The following is a 16,646-nucleotide window of genomic DNA, read 5'->3' on the forward strand; positions in this document are numbered from 1 at the left end:
AATTATATAAATATATCTTTATTTTTCATTCCTAATATTAAAAATTATAATAACAATAACAGATGACAATGAGATGTTAGAAGGATTTTTTTTTATTTCGTAAGAAACAGAAAAGTGAAGTATTTGTAATTTTTTATTATATTTTCAAATTATGTACAAACAATTTCACAATAACCACTCTTATATCTTTACATGTATATTAGAAAAGATTTCTTTAACTTTCGCTAAAGTCGATAAGATTCATGTGAAAATTTTCATTTAGAGAATAAAAAGAGGAGAAGAAGGAAGAAAGAAAGAAAAAAAGAAAATAAGAATATGTCTAATCTAACAACTTACAAATCTAAAAGCCATTTGAAGGGTCTTACAAGGAGATAACGAAGAGACCTAGCCTAATGAAAATCTCTGATCGTTTCTAAGCATTGGACGGATACCTGATAAGCTACTTGTTTACTTACTCATCTTACTCTTATTTTTTCTTTTCTTTTCTCTCAATTTTTCTTTTTTCTTCTTTTTTGATTAAAACTTGGAAAGAATAAGAGCAAGACAAAAACAAATTTTAAAGAGACAAATATATATATATATATATATATATATATATACACACGTAGAGAGAGAGAGAGAGAGAGAGAGAGAGAGAGAGAGAGAGACAGAGAGTTAAACTGAAATCGAATTAATTTATTAATAAGAAAAGGAAGCTACTAATTAAAAAGAAAAACAAGGAAAAATTTGCGAGGTATTTAGATTCCCCCCTAAAAATATGGGAAAAATACATTTAATAAAGCAAAATATTTAAGATATTTTTCATATATGCATGTATACGTATACTTATACATATATGATACTCTTCAGAAAAAGTAAAAAAAAAAAGAAGAAAGAAAAACAAGAAATTCAGGGAAAGAGCTAATTTCAGGTAAGATTCTAAGTTAATAAGAGTACTTGACGCGTTATACGATCGTACGGTAACGTAATATGTTAATTTATTATGCACTAACGAGTTTCAACTAACTAGGTAAAATTAACGAGCTTATTCCGTAAGACTGCTCGTTCCAAAAATTCTTACGAAATTTATCTATAGCATACTTCTTTACCGGATCGATAATTATTAACAGAATCAATTAAAAATAATTTTCTTTGTTTCTTATTATTTCTATAAATTTTTCAGTAATCTTTTATAAAATATAGTAATTTTTCTTATTTAATATATATATATGTGTGTATATATATATATATATGTATGTATAAAATAAAAAAAGAATTAAAATAGAGAGAGCTCGTTAGCAAAATATTATATAAACATTTTTTTAGTGAACAAATAATTCATTAAATGATATAAATATTGTATATCTGTATATCTCAACCATTCACAACCGTTTTCTACTTTTCGAAATGGGTTGTCAGTTTGTTATTTTTAATAATTACATAACACGATTATAGTTCGATTCAAAAAAACGGTAACCGATCAGAATTAATCCAGCGATGTATAACGATTGCGTCGTTAACAGGCCACTCGCCGAATTGCAAAGATCGGTACTACAGATATGACAAGATTCGACCATGTCTCGACCGTTTGTCATAAGCGGACTGCAAGGACCATCGGTTATATCCGTTTCATCGTGATTTGGTATTGCACAGGAACGTATCACGACACGATCACCGCCATCTGAAAATAATCCATAATTTTTTAACAATTTTCAAATTTCAAATCTTGACTTTTGTTTTCTTTTTATCACTATTTAAGTATCATTTCGGTACTCGATTCATTAAATCCATATTTAAATTTCTCGATGATGAGTAAATTAAATAATAATAAATTATATACATATGATATATATATATATATATACCTATATTTATACACATATGTTCAATTAAAAATAATAACAATTACATTATTCTAGATATATATTATTTACACTGATACGTAAACAAAATTAGGAACACGGAAAGAAAAAAAATGACAATTTTTAAGATTATCAATAATTTTGTTGTTAGTTTCGTGATAATCGAGATCGAGAGATGATTCAACTATACAGAATGACGAGGGATCTTGCTCAGAGATAGACGCAGTTGCATGGCATGATTCGTCGTAGGTAAAATGCTGACGGAAGTCTGTACGACTAGTTGCGTGAATAATATCCTGCGTTTAATACGTTCCTTTCGTCAACGTAGAGTTAACACACGCGATGTTTCAGTCAACAACGTACTAACCATTGCGCAATCTAGCACGATTTAAAATGCGAGTGACGCACTCGTTAACGTTTTTATCAGCACTATAAAAAAAGATCTGACAACAAATATTGTAAAAGAATCATTTTTTTTCATTTCCATTTTTTATTACTTTTTCCTTTTTTTTTCTTCTCAACTTTTACACGATCATTTATTTATTCAGATGTTCGAACACATTTTTTCTTAATTACATGAAATTAAAAATGATAATCGTTATTATCTTAACATTATAGGAAAATGATAAAAAAAGAGAGAAAAGATAAAAAAAGAAATAAAAAAAAAGCGTAAATTACTTTTTCGTAGAACGTAGAACGTTTAAGTTTGTTGATAAATAAAAATCGTATGAATAATTTAAATCCGAATTAACCATAGTGTGCATCATATCGAATACTAGTTTGCTAGATTTCGAAATAACGTCTTGATCATTGAAGAAAGAGGGGATAAGTATCGAGGTCATTCCGGTAGACGGAAAATTCATTCCTATACTATATTTCACGAAACAATAGAAGAGAATACGTAACATGTGATTTCCATCTGATTCATGCCCGTAATGTGCTTCGTCAAACAGGTTTAATTGCAAGTAGAGAAACACGTAATCCGTTCCATCAAAATCATATACCACGTGTGATCGTACATTAAATCGAGCGTTATTAACATTTTTTTACGAGGAAAATAAATAATCTTATGTAGTTATATATCAGTAATTAAAAAAAATTTCTTTAATAGAATTTTATAATTTTTCAATTCATGAACACGTAAGACGCATAATTATAAATACTAAAACGTATTTAGATGGTAAACAATATATTTCTTTTGATTCATGAGATAAATAAACGGATCATCTTGCAAAACTCGAATGATCTTGACTTTAATGCATGGCTAATTAGTTCAATTGCCGTGCATAAGAATGTCGTTGCTGGTTACAAAAATAAACGTGCCTCATTAAGAATTATAGGTGCGTTCTCCATTGAATCACTCGATGCATTTTCGCGATGAGAGTTGTAGCATTTAGAAGCTGATGCGTTTGTTGAGATGCGTCATCGAATTAAAGAACAATATACAATTTTATTTTTGTACGTGTCATTTGAAAATTTCACTCGTTCATCGAGGGACGTTTGAAAATGTTATATAAGAAAATCAAATTTTTTGTTTTTCTATGTACATTCGGTAAAAATCGCTAAAAATTTATTTACGCATTATCGTAACAACGAGAAAGTTTAATTTTACTTGGATTGTTGTTTCTATTTTTCCTTTTTATTTTCATTGTTATACGCATATATATTATTTACTTGGATTATTATTATTATTTTTTTATTATAATTATTATATTACTCGCTTATTATTTTTCTTGTTTTAACTACTTTTTTCTTTTTTTATTTTATCATTGAGACATCTTTTATTTTTAAAATTTTATATAAGTGATTACTATACTTTTATGATCATAGTTTGCAAAATATGAAACATACCTCTTTTTACCATTTTACGACAAATTGGTTTAGAACTAGCATAAGGACCTCTTCCACACTCTTTCACATGAAACATAGCTTGATGGTCCGTAGAATTCATAGGATCACCGCACATGGCGTTCATATGAGATGAACACTCCCAACACCTTAACGCTGAGCCTGTTAAAAAGTAAAAAACAAAGAAAAATACCCAATAAATTCTACCGTCTATTTTTTCGAAACTAATCTTTTAAAGACTAATTTAAAAAAAAATTGAAAAATTTATATAGAATTAAATGTCAACAGAATGATTCCTTGAAACTGTCATAACAAATTATATAATGGATCGTTCAAAAACAGCACAGGAAAAAAGGAAAAGAAAAGAAGAAAAACATCGCATAAAATTACGACGAAGCCATAGAAGGTGAAATTAGATAGGAGCCTCAAAGACTTATTGATTTTCTGTCAATGATATATTTCATTACTTAGACGAAGTTTTTTAAGAATAGTGAGTCAACAAGGTAGGAAAAAGCGCGCCTATTTAAAAGGATTTGTAAGTGCTATCATTTTTTATCTCTTCAAATTTAGACATCTGATTACAATAACATTATTCAATAAACTTATATTTCTTATGTTGTATCATTAAATTTCTTATTTAATTAAAAAAACACCAATCGAATCAAGTAACTTTACTATAACAAAATTATTAATCAAAACTATTACTTAAAGCCGATAAAAATTTGCAAAATGAGTTTCAAATAGATAAAATAAAATGAAATAAAATAAAATAAAATAAAATAAAAAAAAGAAAGAAAAGAAAAGAAAAAAAGAAAAAGAAAATGGAAAAATTATACACACTCACCAGAATTTGCGAAAATAGTAAGAAATACTGTCAGGAGCATCCAAAAAGTATTGGAAACCATATTGAATATTCAAAATGATATTTTAGTCAAAAGAAAAGAGAAAGAGAGCAAGATATCTATATTTATATTTATATATATATATATATCTATATATATATATGTATAAATATTTTGAAAAACACTGTAACTTATGATATACGATATACGTTCGGTTTTCGATAGGGGGGAATAAAAGAGCACTATGAATTGAAAAACCGGCGTCGCGGAACGTGTCCACTTTGAAACTGAAGAGAGAGACGACACCCTCTTTTACGGAGAGTACGCACGAATCTTCTCCTTCCCTCTCTTCGTATGCACACACATACACACACACATACACACATGTACATATGTATATATATATACATACACACATCTCTCTTTCTTTCACTCTCGTTAAGCTTCTTCTATCTCTGTCTATACTTCGTCATAATAACACATCGTGCGTGCCCCCGGACAACTCCCCACCAACTTGAATGCAGGCAGACTCTCTGCCAGGAAGTAGGAGTAAAGAGCAAACAACAGGCAAGAAGCCTTTTTAAGAGAGTCGAAACAGGACCCTTGTTCCAACTCGTTTAGGACAATTAACGAAACGGCTAATCGTTCGGGATCATTTTTCGTCATTTTCTTCTGGAACATCTTCTTTCACTTTTTTTGTTAGAGAGAAGGAGTGTTATATTCAGTAAATAGTGAGCTGTCACATTTGTTCTTTAGAACGTAATAGTAACTAAGCTTTTTTTTTGTGAATTGTTACTATAATATTTAAGTATCAGATACATTCTTTCTATCTTTTTTTGTATTATTCTTTTTTTTATTTTTTATTTTCTCTCCCTAAATATTATATCTCCGTAAGCATTGCTTTCGAAAATACGCAAAAAAAATACAAAGAGTTTTCTTATTTCTTTGCAATATTGAAATGCAAACTAGCTGTCATATAATTAGAATTTGTTTACATTGATTATAATATATTATTATATTGTAATGGTCTATCTCTTGATCTTGTGAGATTGTAAATTTGATGTATCGAATCCGAAGATGATGCCTGTCAATGTTCGTTCAATATTTAAATGCAAAATAGCTATTAAATCAAAACTTATTAAATTATGTTATGTACCATATATACTATATTATAATATATTATAATATATGTATATATAATAATAATAATAATCATCTCTCTCTCTCTCTTTCTGTCTCTGTTCTTATGAAATCGTGCATTCGATTTATCGAAACCAAAAATAGTAACAGTCGATAAAATAAATATTTTTTCATTAATTTTTTATTATTTTCATTTTATAATATTAATCGATAGTTCGTATTCTTTTTTGCAGAAAGTAAATAATTAATATTAATAAATCAAAAAAAGGAATAAATAGAAGAGAATATCTTCTCATTTGTCCATACATCGCGTTTAAGACCCTTAATATACGTAGCTTAATGTTCGCTCCTCTTCTTTGTACTCGATTATCTAATCGTTTCAATCTATAATTACGATTTAATGGAGGAGATTAACCCTAATGCGTATCGATGTGAGTAATTTCGATATTATCGTATTCGAAATGATGTTATTATCGATATCGTTTAAGAGATATTCTCTTTTTTATCAACGTAAATATTTAATTGTTTTAATTAGTTTCTAGTAGAGTATTTCAGTTAAATCAGTTAGCTACAATCGAGTCATTTGCTTATCAATTATTATGCGACATATAACAAAAAAAAAAATATTCCGAGGAAAATAAAAAAATTAATATGAAAATAACAAATTACATATACGATCTTCCAAATTTATGTATTAATTTATAAATCGATTACGGAAAATTAAATAATTTATATAATTGACAAAAAAGAAAGAAACTATATATATATATATATATATATATATATATTTTAATGTAATATTAATTATATCAATTGTTGTATCGAATGAAAAATTTTCTTTTCACTTTCGCACGTTTGATTATATAATTAATTTTGGTTAACTTTCGTTAAATAATATTTGTAATTATTTAATTATACATATATATTAATGAAATAAATAATAAAATAATAAAAAGTAATTATTGTCGAGTTTGACAGATTCAATACTATCGAAGAAACGGTTAAATGAAACGATGCAAAGTGAGGCTTGCCGACTCGTTAAGAAGAACTTGTCAGGGGTCAGGGGAACATTTAACCTCACGAAGAATTACCGAATTGACTCGATCATTTGACCCCTTCCCCTCGGCTCCGAAAGATACGAAGAAAGAATGATGCAGCAACGTTTAGGTCAGCTTCTTCTTCTTCATCTTCTTCTACTTCTCTAACGAAACGTCGTAGAAGGAGTCAGCCTGTGGATCTCTTCTCCGGTTCATTCATAAGCCGATTTAATTTCTAGCTCGAAAGTCAACTGGCTTTTCCGGTCTTAAAACATGTTTTGACCTCTTTCGTTCAAAGATTCGAAACAATCTATTTTGTTTATTTTTTCTTTTTTCTCTTCTTATTTGCTTCCTCGTCATTTACACGTTTGTTTATTTTTCCGTACGAGAATAATTACATTTTCGGATTATTTTTTTTACACAAGTTGGGTCAGAAGTTCCTAAATGTGTCCGAAGTCTTTAAATGATTTTAAAAATAAATTACTCTTTTTCGAGACTTTTTAAACAGATTTCTTTTTTTTTCTTAGATTTTATGATCAAACTATGGAATATTCTTATAATCTGAAAAATAAATTAGTCTAAAGGAGTGAAAAAAAGTAATTGATCTTTAAAATCACCTAAAAAGTTTTGTTCTTGTCTGTATTTTTGCAGGTTCTCAAGAAATGTAGAATCGATAGAAAAAAAGTAATTATTTTAAATATTTAATAAATATGTCAATATAAGCTTGAAAAATTATTATAATATAATTGTAATAAATGAGAAAAAATATTTCGAAAATATAATAATTTTTTGTTTTATATATTTTCAAGAAATGAAATTTCGATAGAAGAAAAATAAATTATATAAACTTATTAAAAAGAAAATAATAATAATATAATTATAATAAATGAGAGAAAACATTTTTTAAAAATACAGATATTCTTCGCTCTAGATATTTTTTGTTTTCAAGGAACGTAAAATTCAAGATAAACAGGTAATAAATAAATAAATTATTCTCTATAATTTATTTACATTTATTCATATTTTTCATCGTATTTTTCAATTTATTAATATCGATAATATATACATATACATATACATACATACATATATATATATACATATATATATATATATATATATATATATATATATATATGTTAAATCATCATAAAAAAGAAAAAAATTGCAAACTTTTTTTTAAATCGTCAAATTATTGACGGTATCAACATTTTTGACAAACTCAACGCCATTAGAACAACAATTCCTAAAATATAGATACTGTTAGGCTTCATTGATGGATTATTATTACAAGCATAGTCATCGCAAAAGAAACATTCGATGCTCGAGTGTGGATAATATTGTTCATGTTCACAATAATGATCAATTTTTCGACTGGGTACACATCCTCTTACCGTTACCAGAATGTTCCTATCTATAACATTAAAATCCATTGTTTTATTAAAAATAATAATAATATATCCACGTAAAAATGAATAAAAATATTTTTAAATAATTAACAGATTACATTTTATATAATAAAATTTTTTTTGACTTACACATTACGATACCTTTCAGACAATGAAACGATTCATTTCTAGGACAAAATACCAAACCCATAGAATGTCCTGGGACGTAAGGATCATTACACTCTCTTTGATGGCCGTTTTTTAAATTAGTATTGCACTCATAACACCATAAATTTTCACAGCCCGTCGTTTCTGTTAAAATTATATTGACGTATTCCTTTTCTTTATATATATATATATGTATATATTCTAACAAAATCCTTTTATAAATTATCCCGAAATATAACAAAGAAAGACAAAGTTACTAGAACAACTTAATATTTACGTGACACGTATATACGCCATAAAAAAAGAAAAAGAAAATAAAAATAAAGATTGAAGTAGATATTTATTCAACGAGACGTTTCCTTTTCTTCTGAAACACGACACGCGTAAAATAGGACAAAATTCTAGCCTCTCGTAGAAGTGGACTAAAGTATCCAATCAGATTAATTAAAACAATTTGTTTAAAAAGCACATTAGTCAATCACAATTAAAAATTAAATTATTATTACTCACTTATTACATTAAAGAGTAAAAATATCGTCAGCACGGTTAAGTATTCGACCATGTCGGATGCTGTTAATAAAAACGCACCTGGTACTCGCGTCTTTAGCGAGTCGAGATATCTTATCTTTGATAATAAAAATGAAGAGCAAGTAAAGAACAGGTAAGTGAGAGAGAGAAACAAAGAGAGAGAGAGAGAGAGACAGAGAGAAAGAGAGAGAGAGAGAGAAAGAGAGACAGAGAGAGAGAGAGAGAGAGAGAGAGAGAGAGAGAGAGAGAGAGAGAGAAGACACTTATTCCACATTCTTTTTATCTACTATGAAATAACATGCTAATCGAAAAATTAAATTGGTCCATCGTTACGTTCTTATTTGAAAATTTGTTTATTATACTTAAATAATACTACTATTAAATAATACTACTACTAAAACTATACTATATGATGCTATGTAGTACTATATAATATACTAATATATAATAGTAGTTTACACTATACTATATGCGATACTATAATACTATAGTAATATAATATACATATTAGTATATTACAATATATATTATAAATATATATATATATATATATATATATATTATAATATATAGTATATATACATATATAACTAATAATTATATTACATGTACATAATATTCAATAAGAATCTTCGTCATTTAGAAAGGAAAGAATAATTCAAATAAAACAAGGTTAGTCAACACGCTTTTTTATTGCTTGTTATAATCATCGTGCGGCAAACACTTTTATTTGACCTCGAAAGCTTTAGCATTGTTTTCTCGATACCAATATCCAAGCTCGAGAATCCATATCCATTGCATACACGTAGAGATACGGTAGCTATATATATGTACTCTTTTATTTTTTATTTCTTTTTTTGTTTTCTTTTTTTTTCTTTTTTTTTTAAACAAACAACAGTCGTCATTTAATATTTGTGTATATATATACATATATGTAATTTCTGTATATATATATGTATGTATATAATATTATGTATATTTTGTATCTCGTACGTATATTTGTGTGTGTGTGTGTGTGTGCGTATATCTGTGTGTCGGTATGTGTATGTGTATATATCATATATTTTTGCTAGCAAATAATACACACGCGACGTACTCGATTTACGGCGTATAACAAGAGAAAAAAATGATTTCTTGCGATTTCGATGTATTATCTCGATTGGGATAAAATACGTAGTTCGAGATTAGATATTTGTATTGGATTTTGAATACGACATATACTAAGAAATTAAAAAAAATATCGTGGTTTGTGCTGAAATTGCTTTGGACGCTTGAGGAGGGTAGAGATTTTCATGGTAAAAAGAGGCATATGCAACGACGATAACTCTGATTCGAAAGTGGATATGAATTTACGGATTAATTTGGAAAATGGAAGGTGATAGTGAACGTTGGAGGTTATACATTTCTGTAAAGGATAAGAGCAGAGGCAAATGATCCAAGGACGGTGAAAATAATATTACTGATACTCGGGGAAATTGTTATCGAACCGTTGCAACCATTTTCTTCGCATAATCCACAATATTCCATGCCACCAAGAAGTTTACCTTCTATCGACGTGCAAGGATCAACATTTTCTGCTTGTGCGGTTTGGCAGCTTCTTATCGTCACTATTTTGTCTTGGCCTTGAACTGTTGATGAAAAAGAAAACGAAGAAAAAGAGACAACGGGAAAAAATTGATAAGCTTAAATAGGATTTAATGTATCGAAGAAAATTTCAACGAAAGTCGGTAAAACAGATTTCTACTCACTTTTGGTATCAACCTTGGCACAAGCCATGTTCTTCAATATTTTTTTATTTTGTTGAGGATTATCGACAGCAAAAATACTGAAAATTGGTGTAAGTAACTTATTCTGTTGAATAGTGTTCTGCCATTTCGTCATTTCTTCCATCGTACATTCCATTGGCTCGATTGCCTGTGATTTTATTATATCATCCCCGCAATCTTTATCCGTAACTGATGTACACATGTAACATTTCAATACATCATCTGTAAAATGATAAAAAGATTGTCGATTATTTCTTTCTTTAATATTAGCTAATTAATTTTTTACAAGGTAATGACGATTCAATTAATCTGCAGTCATTGTGATTAATCATTAAATAAAATATTATTGGTATCTATCTATAAAATTTTTGTTAAATAATTCAACTTGAGAAATACTTGGAATAAATAATTATTTATCCGTTAAATTATTTATAAATATTTCACGAGATTGAAGGATGATAGACTGGATTTAAAAAAATAAAAAAAGAGAAAAAAAAAAGAGGAAAAGGAAAAATATGAGAAAAATAAGAAATTATATAAGATCTTAATGTTATTCGAAAAAAAACAAACGATGTTAATTGTCGGAACGATCTTACGTAATTTCGCGCCATCCATCTGCGAACGTGCGAAAATTATTACGCGCCGAGAATAACAGCGACGTCTTTGTTGAAAACTTTTTCTTCGACGAACGACGAAATTCTTCGGTGAAGAACGAAACCTTGCTTCGAGTTGCACTAGAAAAGTTTCATCTAATGCTTGGATAATATATACAGAGTGTAATTATTTAAATAGGAACATTTTTGAATGTCAATTTGCTTTCATAAAGGCACAACAATCATTATTAAAAAGAATAATTCATATGGAAAAAATTTTGAAAACGGTGAAGTCACCCTTGAAAATTTTTTATACTTTTCTCTTTGTTCGATTTTATAAAAAAGAAAAGAAAAAAAGCAGAATAGAAACGAAAACGTTGTACAAAAAAATAATATCATATTTGGTAGATGCCGCAGACTCCAAAAAGAAAATAAGAAATATTGTCAATAAAAGATTCACTTTTAACGAGGGGTTGAAGAACTAGCCCTTAAAATTTTTCGAATTTTTAATTTCTTTCGATCTAGTTAACCAACTCTAAAGATATAGAAAAGAAAAAAGAAATTTCTATATAAATCTTTGATCATATTTTACATATCTATTAGACTTTAAAAAAAAAGAAAGTTATCGTTAATAAAAACTCACTTTGAGCTACGAATATACATATTTTCCTATACATAAAGAGGAATTTTCCTATATTTAATATTAGAAATTTTCTTATATATATACATATATACATATGTTCCTATTTAAATGTATCATCCTGTATAACTATAAAATATAGAAAAATATAACACGGAATATTATCACGAAATAATGGAAAATCAATTTGATCGTTAAAATTTAAAAAAGAAATGCAAGTAACGTTTGCAAAATTTCTTGATCGTTTTATTTGATAAATATGTGAACCCCTGGTGTGTCTTTAGTATCATTTCAAGTGGGGTGGATGCATACGTATCGTGAAAATATTTATGGTTGAGAAAGATAGAAAGAGAAAGAGAGAGAGAGAGAGAGGGAGAGAGAGAGGGGGGGGGGGAGAATGAGTGAGTATGTGGGGGTGTAGAAAAGTTGCCCTCCTTTTAGGAAACGCGCGTGTTCTTATTATTTGGGTCGCGGCGATGTGGCGCCAAAATCGTCGACGCCACCCACTCTCTTTCTCTCTTTCTCTTTTTATTATTTTTCATTTTATTTTTTTTTTCTTTCTTTTTCTTTTCTTTCCTTTCCTTTCCTTTCTTTTCCTTTTCTTTTCTTTTCTTTTCCTCTTCTCTTCTCTTCTTTTTCTTTGATCTGATACATTTACCAAACATTTACGCAATTTTGCAAATTTCTTTTCTTTTTTAAATAGTTATCAAGAAAATTTTTAATTTTTGTTCGACTTTATGATCCTTTTATTTTTATTTAGTTTTATTAGTTTTAAGTTTTATTCGATTCTTTTTTTTTCTCGATCTATACTCGATTCACCGTAAAAAAAATTTACACACGATTTTATAATCTCTTTTTTGTTTGTTTTAATAATTATGAAGAAAATTATTCGTAATTTGTCTTTAGGACAATGTACGAAATTATATTTATAATTCAGAAAATATAAATAATTTTGAAATATAAAATTTGATAAGTAGTTTGAAGATAGTTTTACGTAGAACTTCCCGAAGTAAGCTTTATCTCGGACGAAAGTAGTAAAGCTCCTTATAAGTCGGACACGTAGGAAGGAACTTTGCCTTGGGTCGACGATCTTTGAAAAATACATGAAAATTTTACAAAAATCACGGATCATGAATTATGATTTTTAAAGATTTATCTTATCTTTGCGAATTGCAAATACAAATCTTTTTATTAGCTCCATTAAAATTTTTAACGAGTGATAATACGACGAATTATTTTTCTCTTTTCACATTTGTCACAATCGTTATTCAAATCTCACATTTTCATTTATATAAAAATAAAAATAAAAATAAAAATAAAAATAAAAACAAATGATCAAACAATTTTTATAATAAAAGATTTTAATAGTTCTCACCTTGATTGAACCGCCAAAAATAATGATTAAACTCGTTCGATAAGAGTTCACTTGATTATTCATGTTTACATACATATATATATACACATATTTTTATATATATAAAAAAAAAAAGAAAAAAACTGGGAAGAAACTAAACAATTTATATAAAATTCCCACCTGATCGAACCGCCAAAAAGAAAGGTGCGAGTACGACGAAAAGAATCGCGAAGTTTCGATACATCTCTCCTTGTCTCGATCACAGCTTTCGACTATCTTCTCTCTCTTTGTCTCTCCTTCGAAGAATCACAAAAGTTTAGTGGAAAAACACTTGCTCGGCCGATATCATCGAAATCTTAGAAAAGAAGGGTTGTTGTCGTGTCGACAGCCTGATCGCGAATATGAGATCGCTGCCAGTGGTTCGCCACTTTCCACACATTGACTCTCTTCTCTCCTCTCCTCTCCTTTCCATTCCTTTCCTCTCCTCTTTCCCCATTCCTCTCCTTTTCACTCCAATCCTCTCACGAGTCTCTCCCATCGCGCACGATGCGTACAAGCCACCTATGTATTCCTCGCACCCCTCTACTTTTCTACCACTACCCTCGTCTTTTTTCTTCTTTATTTTTTTTCTTTCTTTTTTCCTAAGTAATCACGATCACTTTTAATTAATTTTTCTTTCGTTTATATTTCTTATGTATACTTTTCTTCCTTATTTTTGTCTTTTTTTTTTTTTATTTTATATTTACAAGGATTAATAAACTTTTTCATCTCTCTGTTTCTTTCTGTCTTTCTTTTTTTTTTCTTGTTTGTTTAAGTCTACGATATGTAATATTTTACTTTATATTTGAAATTCATTTTCTTACACTATCCTTACATGTGTATTCTGTTCTATTTTTTTAATACACACATACAGCAAATAGTAAACGTTTCTCTCTCTCTCTCTCTCTCTCTCTCTCTCTTTCTCTCTTTCTCCGTTCGTTCAAGTTTTGGACGTGTAATAATAATTTTGAGTTAGTTTATATTCGTTTTAATTAATTCCTCTCACATGTGTATTTTAATTTCTTTTCTTTTTTTCTTTAATATATTTACAAGGATTAATAATTTTTTATACCTTTCTCTCTTTGTTTTTGTTTGTTCCAGTTTTCGATACTTTAATATAAATTTTAGATTAGTCTAGATTCTTTAGTTTATATTGAACAAATAAACCGTTTCATTTCTTTTATAAATACTTATATGTATTAATATATGTTTCTATCTTTTTCTCTCTCTCTCTCTTTCTTCCTCTTTCTTCGAGTTTTAAATTTGTAATAATAATTTTGAGACTAGTTTAGAATCATTTTAATTAATTTTCATTATATATGTATGCTTTATCTTCATATTTTATACTTACAGAATTGATTTCACTGTAATGGACATTTGTCTTACTCTTCCTCTTCTTTCTTTTTTTATTCATACTTAATTTCAATAATTTCACTAGCCTCTTTAAATTTTCTCTCGAATCTTCTATAATTTTATCTCGTCTGTAATTTACAAAAACAAATACACTTTAATTACAATACAAAAATTATTGATCTGTTTCATTTCTTTTTACATCTATGTACATAGAGTATCTAAAATTTTATCTCCTCTGTAACTTATAAAATACATCTTAATTGCTATAAAAAAATTATTTCTCTTTTTCATTTTTTATATCCCTACATAGAGTGCCTAAAATCTTATCTCCTCGGTAACTTACAAAAACATACACCTTAATTACAATAAAAAAATTATTTCTCTTTTTGATTTTTCATATTTCTACATAAAGTCCTTAAAATCTTCTCTCTTCTATAATTTACAACAAGAACACATCTTAATTACAATATAAAAACTATTTCTCTTTTTAATTTTTATATATCTCTACACAGAGTACCTAATATTTTTTCATTTCATATAATCAGAAGGAACACAAGAAACTATATAAGTTTGTATAAAAAGATGTTTTTAAAATATATGCATAAGTATATATATATATATATATATATATATATATATATATATATACATACACATACACACACACACCACATATACATATACACATACGTACACACACACACACACACACACATTATAAGAAATATTAGAAAGTATTCGGAAAGAAATCCTTTTCACGATGAATTCACCTGTTGCATGGCAACAAGATAAAACTTTGCCAAAAGATACAGAAGAAGAAGAAAGAAGAAATAAGAATAAGATAGAAAAAAGGTTATCTCGTACGGTGTATCGTCCGGTCGCGAATATCGAACGTATGTTATTGGTGATTCAAGAATCGGCCGATCTTTTATCCAATTAGGCTTTTTTGTTTCTTTTTTTGCACGTTACAAAACCGCGTATATCCGGCATTCGTTTTTTGGCAACGATTCCAAAGGAAATTGTTGGAAATTCGAGAGTAATGCCGACACTCGAAAGATCAACAAAGACGAAAGAGAAATGGAGAAGGGGAGAGAGAGAGATAACGAGAGGGAGAGAGGGAGGAAGAGGAGTGACACGTTTAATGGACTATTAGCCTAATTAAAACAACGACGACTATCGTGATAGAAATGATCGATTAAAACGGAAAATGTCAAATGTGAACAAAATGAATCAAAATTAACATTTAATCTATACTTAATGATAATAATTATTTAATTTATATTACATTTGTTAAATAATCCAAATGGATACAATAAAAAAATGGAGAAGGGAAAAACAACTATGATCGTTTGGAATTTTATTATAGTATGTGCTGAGGCAAAGTCGATAAATATTATCGTTAATCGCAAAGTGTATATATATATATATATATATATATATATATATATAGAGAGAGAGAGAGAGAGAGAGAGAGAAAGAGAAAGAAGAAAACGATACATGTTCCTTGTATAGTATATGACATCTTTCAAAAGCAAGTAAGAGAAAAAGAGAGAGAGAGAGAGAGAGAGAGAGAGAGAGTCGTCGAAGAAGAAAAGGGGGCAACGCATATTGAAGGGGTAAGAGGATGGAAAGAGAGACGACTGGCGCCGCGGCGCCCATCTACGACGCCACTGACGCCGTCTAGCTTGGAGTTTTCGTTTTAGCAATTACCAAGAAAACTCCATATAGTAGAATTCACATAGAACGATTTCAACCAAGATCGTTATTTCATGTACTCTTTTTTGTCTCCTTCGCTTTTCTTTATTTTTTATTTTTTTCTTATTTTTTTTTTGTCAATATCGAATCTTCAAGAAAAAAATCGATCATTATTTTTCACGAATTCAGATAATTTCCATATATTGAATAGGCTATAAGTACTTAGATGATTTTTAAAATCGATTACTTCTTTTTTTCTTTTTCTTTTTTAGAGATCTTTTTTTAACCTAATTTTCATTTCAGATCGCGATACTATAATACAGGCATAAGAATTTTTCCGTCCATCTTGTATAATACATCGAATAATTTCCTTCTCATAAAAATTTCGATAAGATTATCATCTCGATACTAAAT

The 16,646-nt window shown here is 28.3% G+C and overlaps 3 protein-coding genes across 3 annotated transcripts; all 3 read right to left on the reverse strand.

Annotated features, from left to right (window-relative positions):
* Positions 1-115: 115 nt before the first annotated feature.
* LOC127064556 (uncharacterized) lies at positions 116-4,823 on the reverse strand. The gene is made up of 3 exons (XM_050995765.1): positions 4,534-4,823; positions 3,693-3,851; positions 116-1,660 (listed from the first exon to the last, which is right to left on the reverse strand). Exons 1-3 carry the CDS (start codon positions 4,592-4,594, stop codon positions 1,416-1,418), a joined length of 465 nt encoding a protein of 154 aa, XP_050851722.1. The 5' UTR covers positions 4,595-4,823; the 3' UTR covers positions 116-1,415.
* Positions 4,824-7,853: 3,030 nt separating this feature from the next.
* LOC127064558 (uncharacterized) lies at positions 7,854-8,900 on the reverse strand. The gene is made up of 3 exons (XM_050995767.1): positions 8,775-8,900; positions 8,247-8,408; positions 7,854-8,122 (listed from the first exon to the last, which is right to left on the reverse strand). Exons 1-3 carry the CDS (start codon positions 8,824-8,826, stop codon positions 7,896-7,898), a joined length of 441 nt encoding a protein of 146 aa, XP_050851724.1. The 5' UTR covers positions 8,827-8,900; the 3' UTR covers positions 7,854-7,895.
* Positions 8,901-9,465: 565 nt separating this feature from the next.
* Positions 9,466-13,591, reverse strand: LOC127064553 (uncharacterized). Its single transcript, XM_050995762.1, has 3 exons — positions 13,326-13,591; positions 10,541-10,780; positions 9,466-10,420 (listed from the first exon to the last, which is right to left on the reverse strand). The coding sequence occupies exons 1-3, from the start codon at positions 13,387-13,389 to the stop codon at positions 10,188-10,190; spliced, it is 537 nt and encodes a 178-aa protein (XP_050851719.1). The 5' UTR covers positions 13,390-13,591; the 3' UTR covers positions 9,466-10,187.
* Positions 13,592-16,646: the final 3,055 nt, after the last annotated feature.

This window comes from Vespula vulgaris, chromosome 6 (assembly GCF_905475345.1).
Source record: "Vespula vulgaris chromosome 6, iyVesVulg1.1, whole genome shotgun sequence".
Classification (NCBI taxonomy): Eukaryota; Metazoa; Arthropoda; class Insecta; order Hymenoptera; family Vespidae; genus Vespula; species Vespula vulgaris.

Coding starts and splice junctions, on each gene's coding strand:
- LOC127064556 (XM_050995765.1), bottom strand. CDS start 4,594: ATGGTTTCCAATACTTTTTGGATGCTCCTGACAGTATTTCTTACTATT. Junction 3,852..4,533: donor TACTATTTTCGCAAATTCTG/GTGAGTGTGTAT, acceptor ACTTTTTAACAG/GCTCAGCGTTAAGGTGTTGG. Junction 1,661..3,692: donor TCGTAAAATGGTAAAAAGAG/GTATGTTTCATA, acceptor GATTATTTTCAG/ATGGCGGTGATCGTGTCGTG.
- LOC127064558 (XM_050995767.1), bottom strand. CDS start 8,826: ATGGTCGAATACTTAACCGTGCTGACGATATTTTTACTCTTTAATGTA. Junction 8,409..8,774: donor TTTACTCTTTAATGTAATAA/GTGAGTAATAAT, acceptor TAATTTTAACAG/AAACGACGGGCTGTGAAAAT. Junction 8,123..8,246: donor TCTGAAAGGTATCGTAATGT/GTAAGTCAAAAA, acceptor TTAATGTTATAG/ATAGGAACATTCTGGTAACG.
- LOC127064553 (XM_050995762.1), bottom strand. CDS start 13,389: ATGTATCGAAACTTCGCGATTCTTTTCGTCGTACTCGCACCTTTCTTT. Junction 10,781..13,325: donor CTTTTTGGCGGTTCGATCAG/GTGGGAATTTTA, acceptor ATCATTTTACAG/ATGATGTATTGAAATGTTAC. Junction 10,421..10,540: donor TGCCAAGGTTGATACCAAAA/GTGAGTAGAAAT, acceptor TTTCATCAACAG/TTCAAGGCCAAGACAAAATA.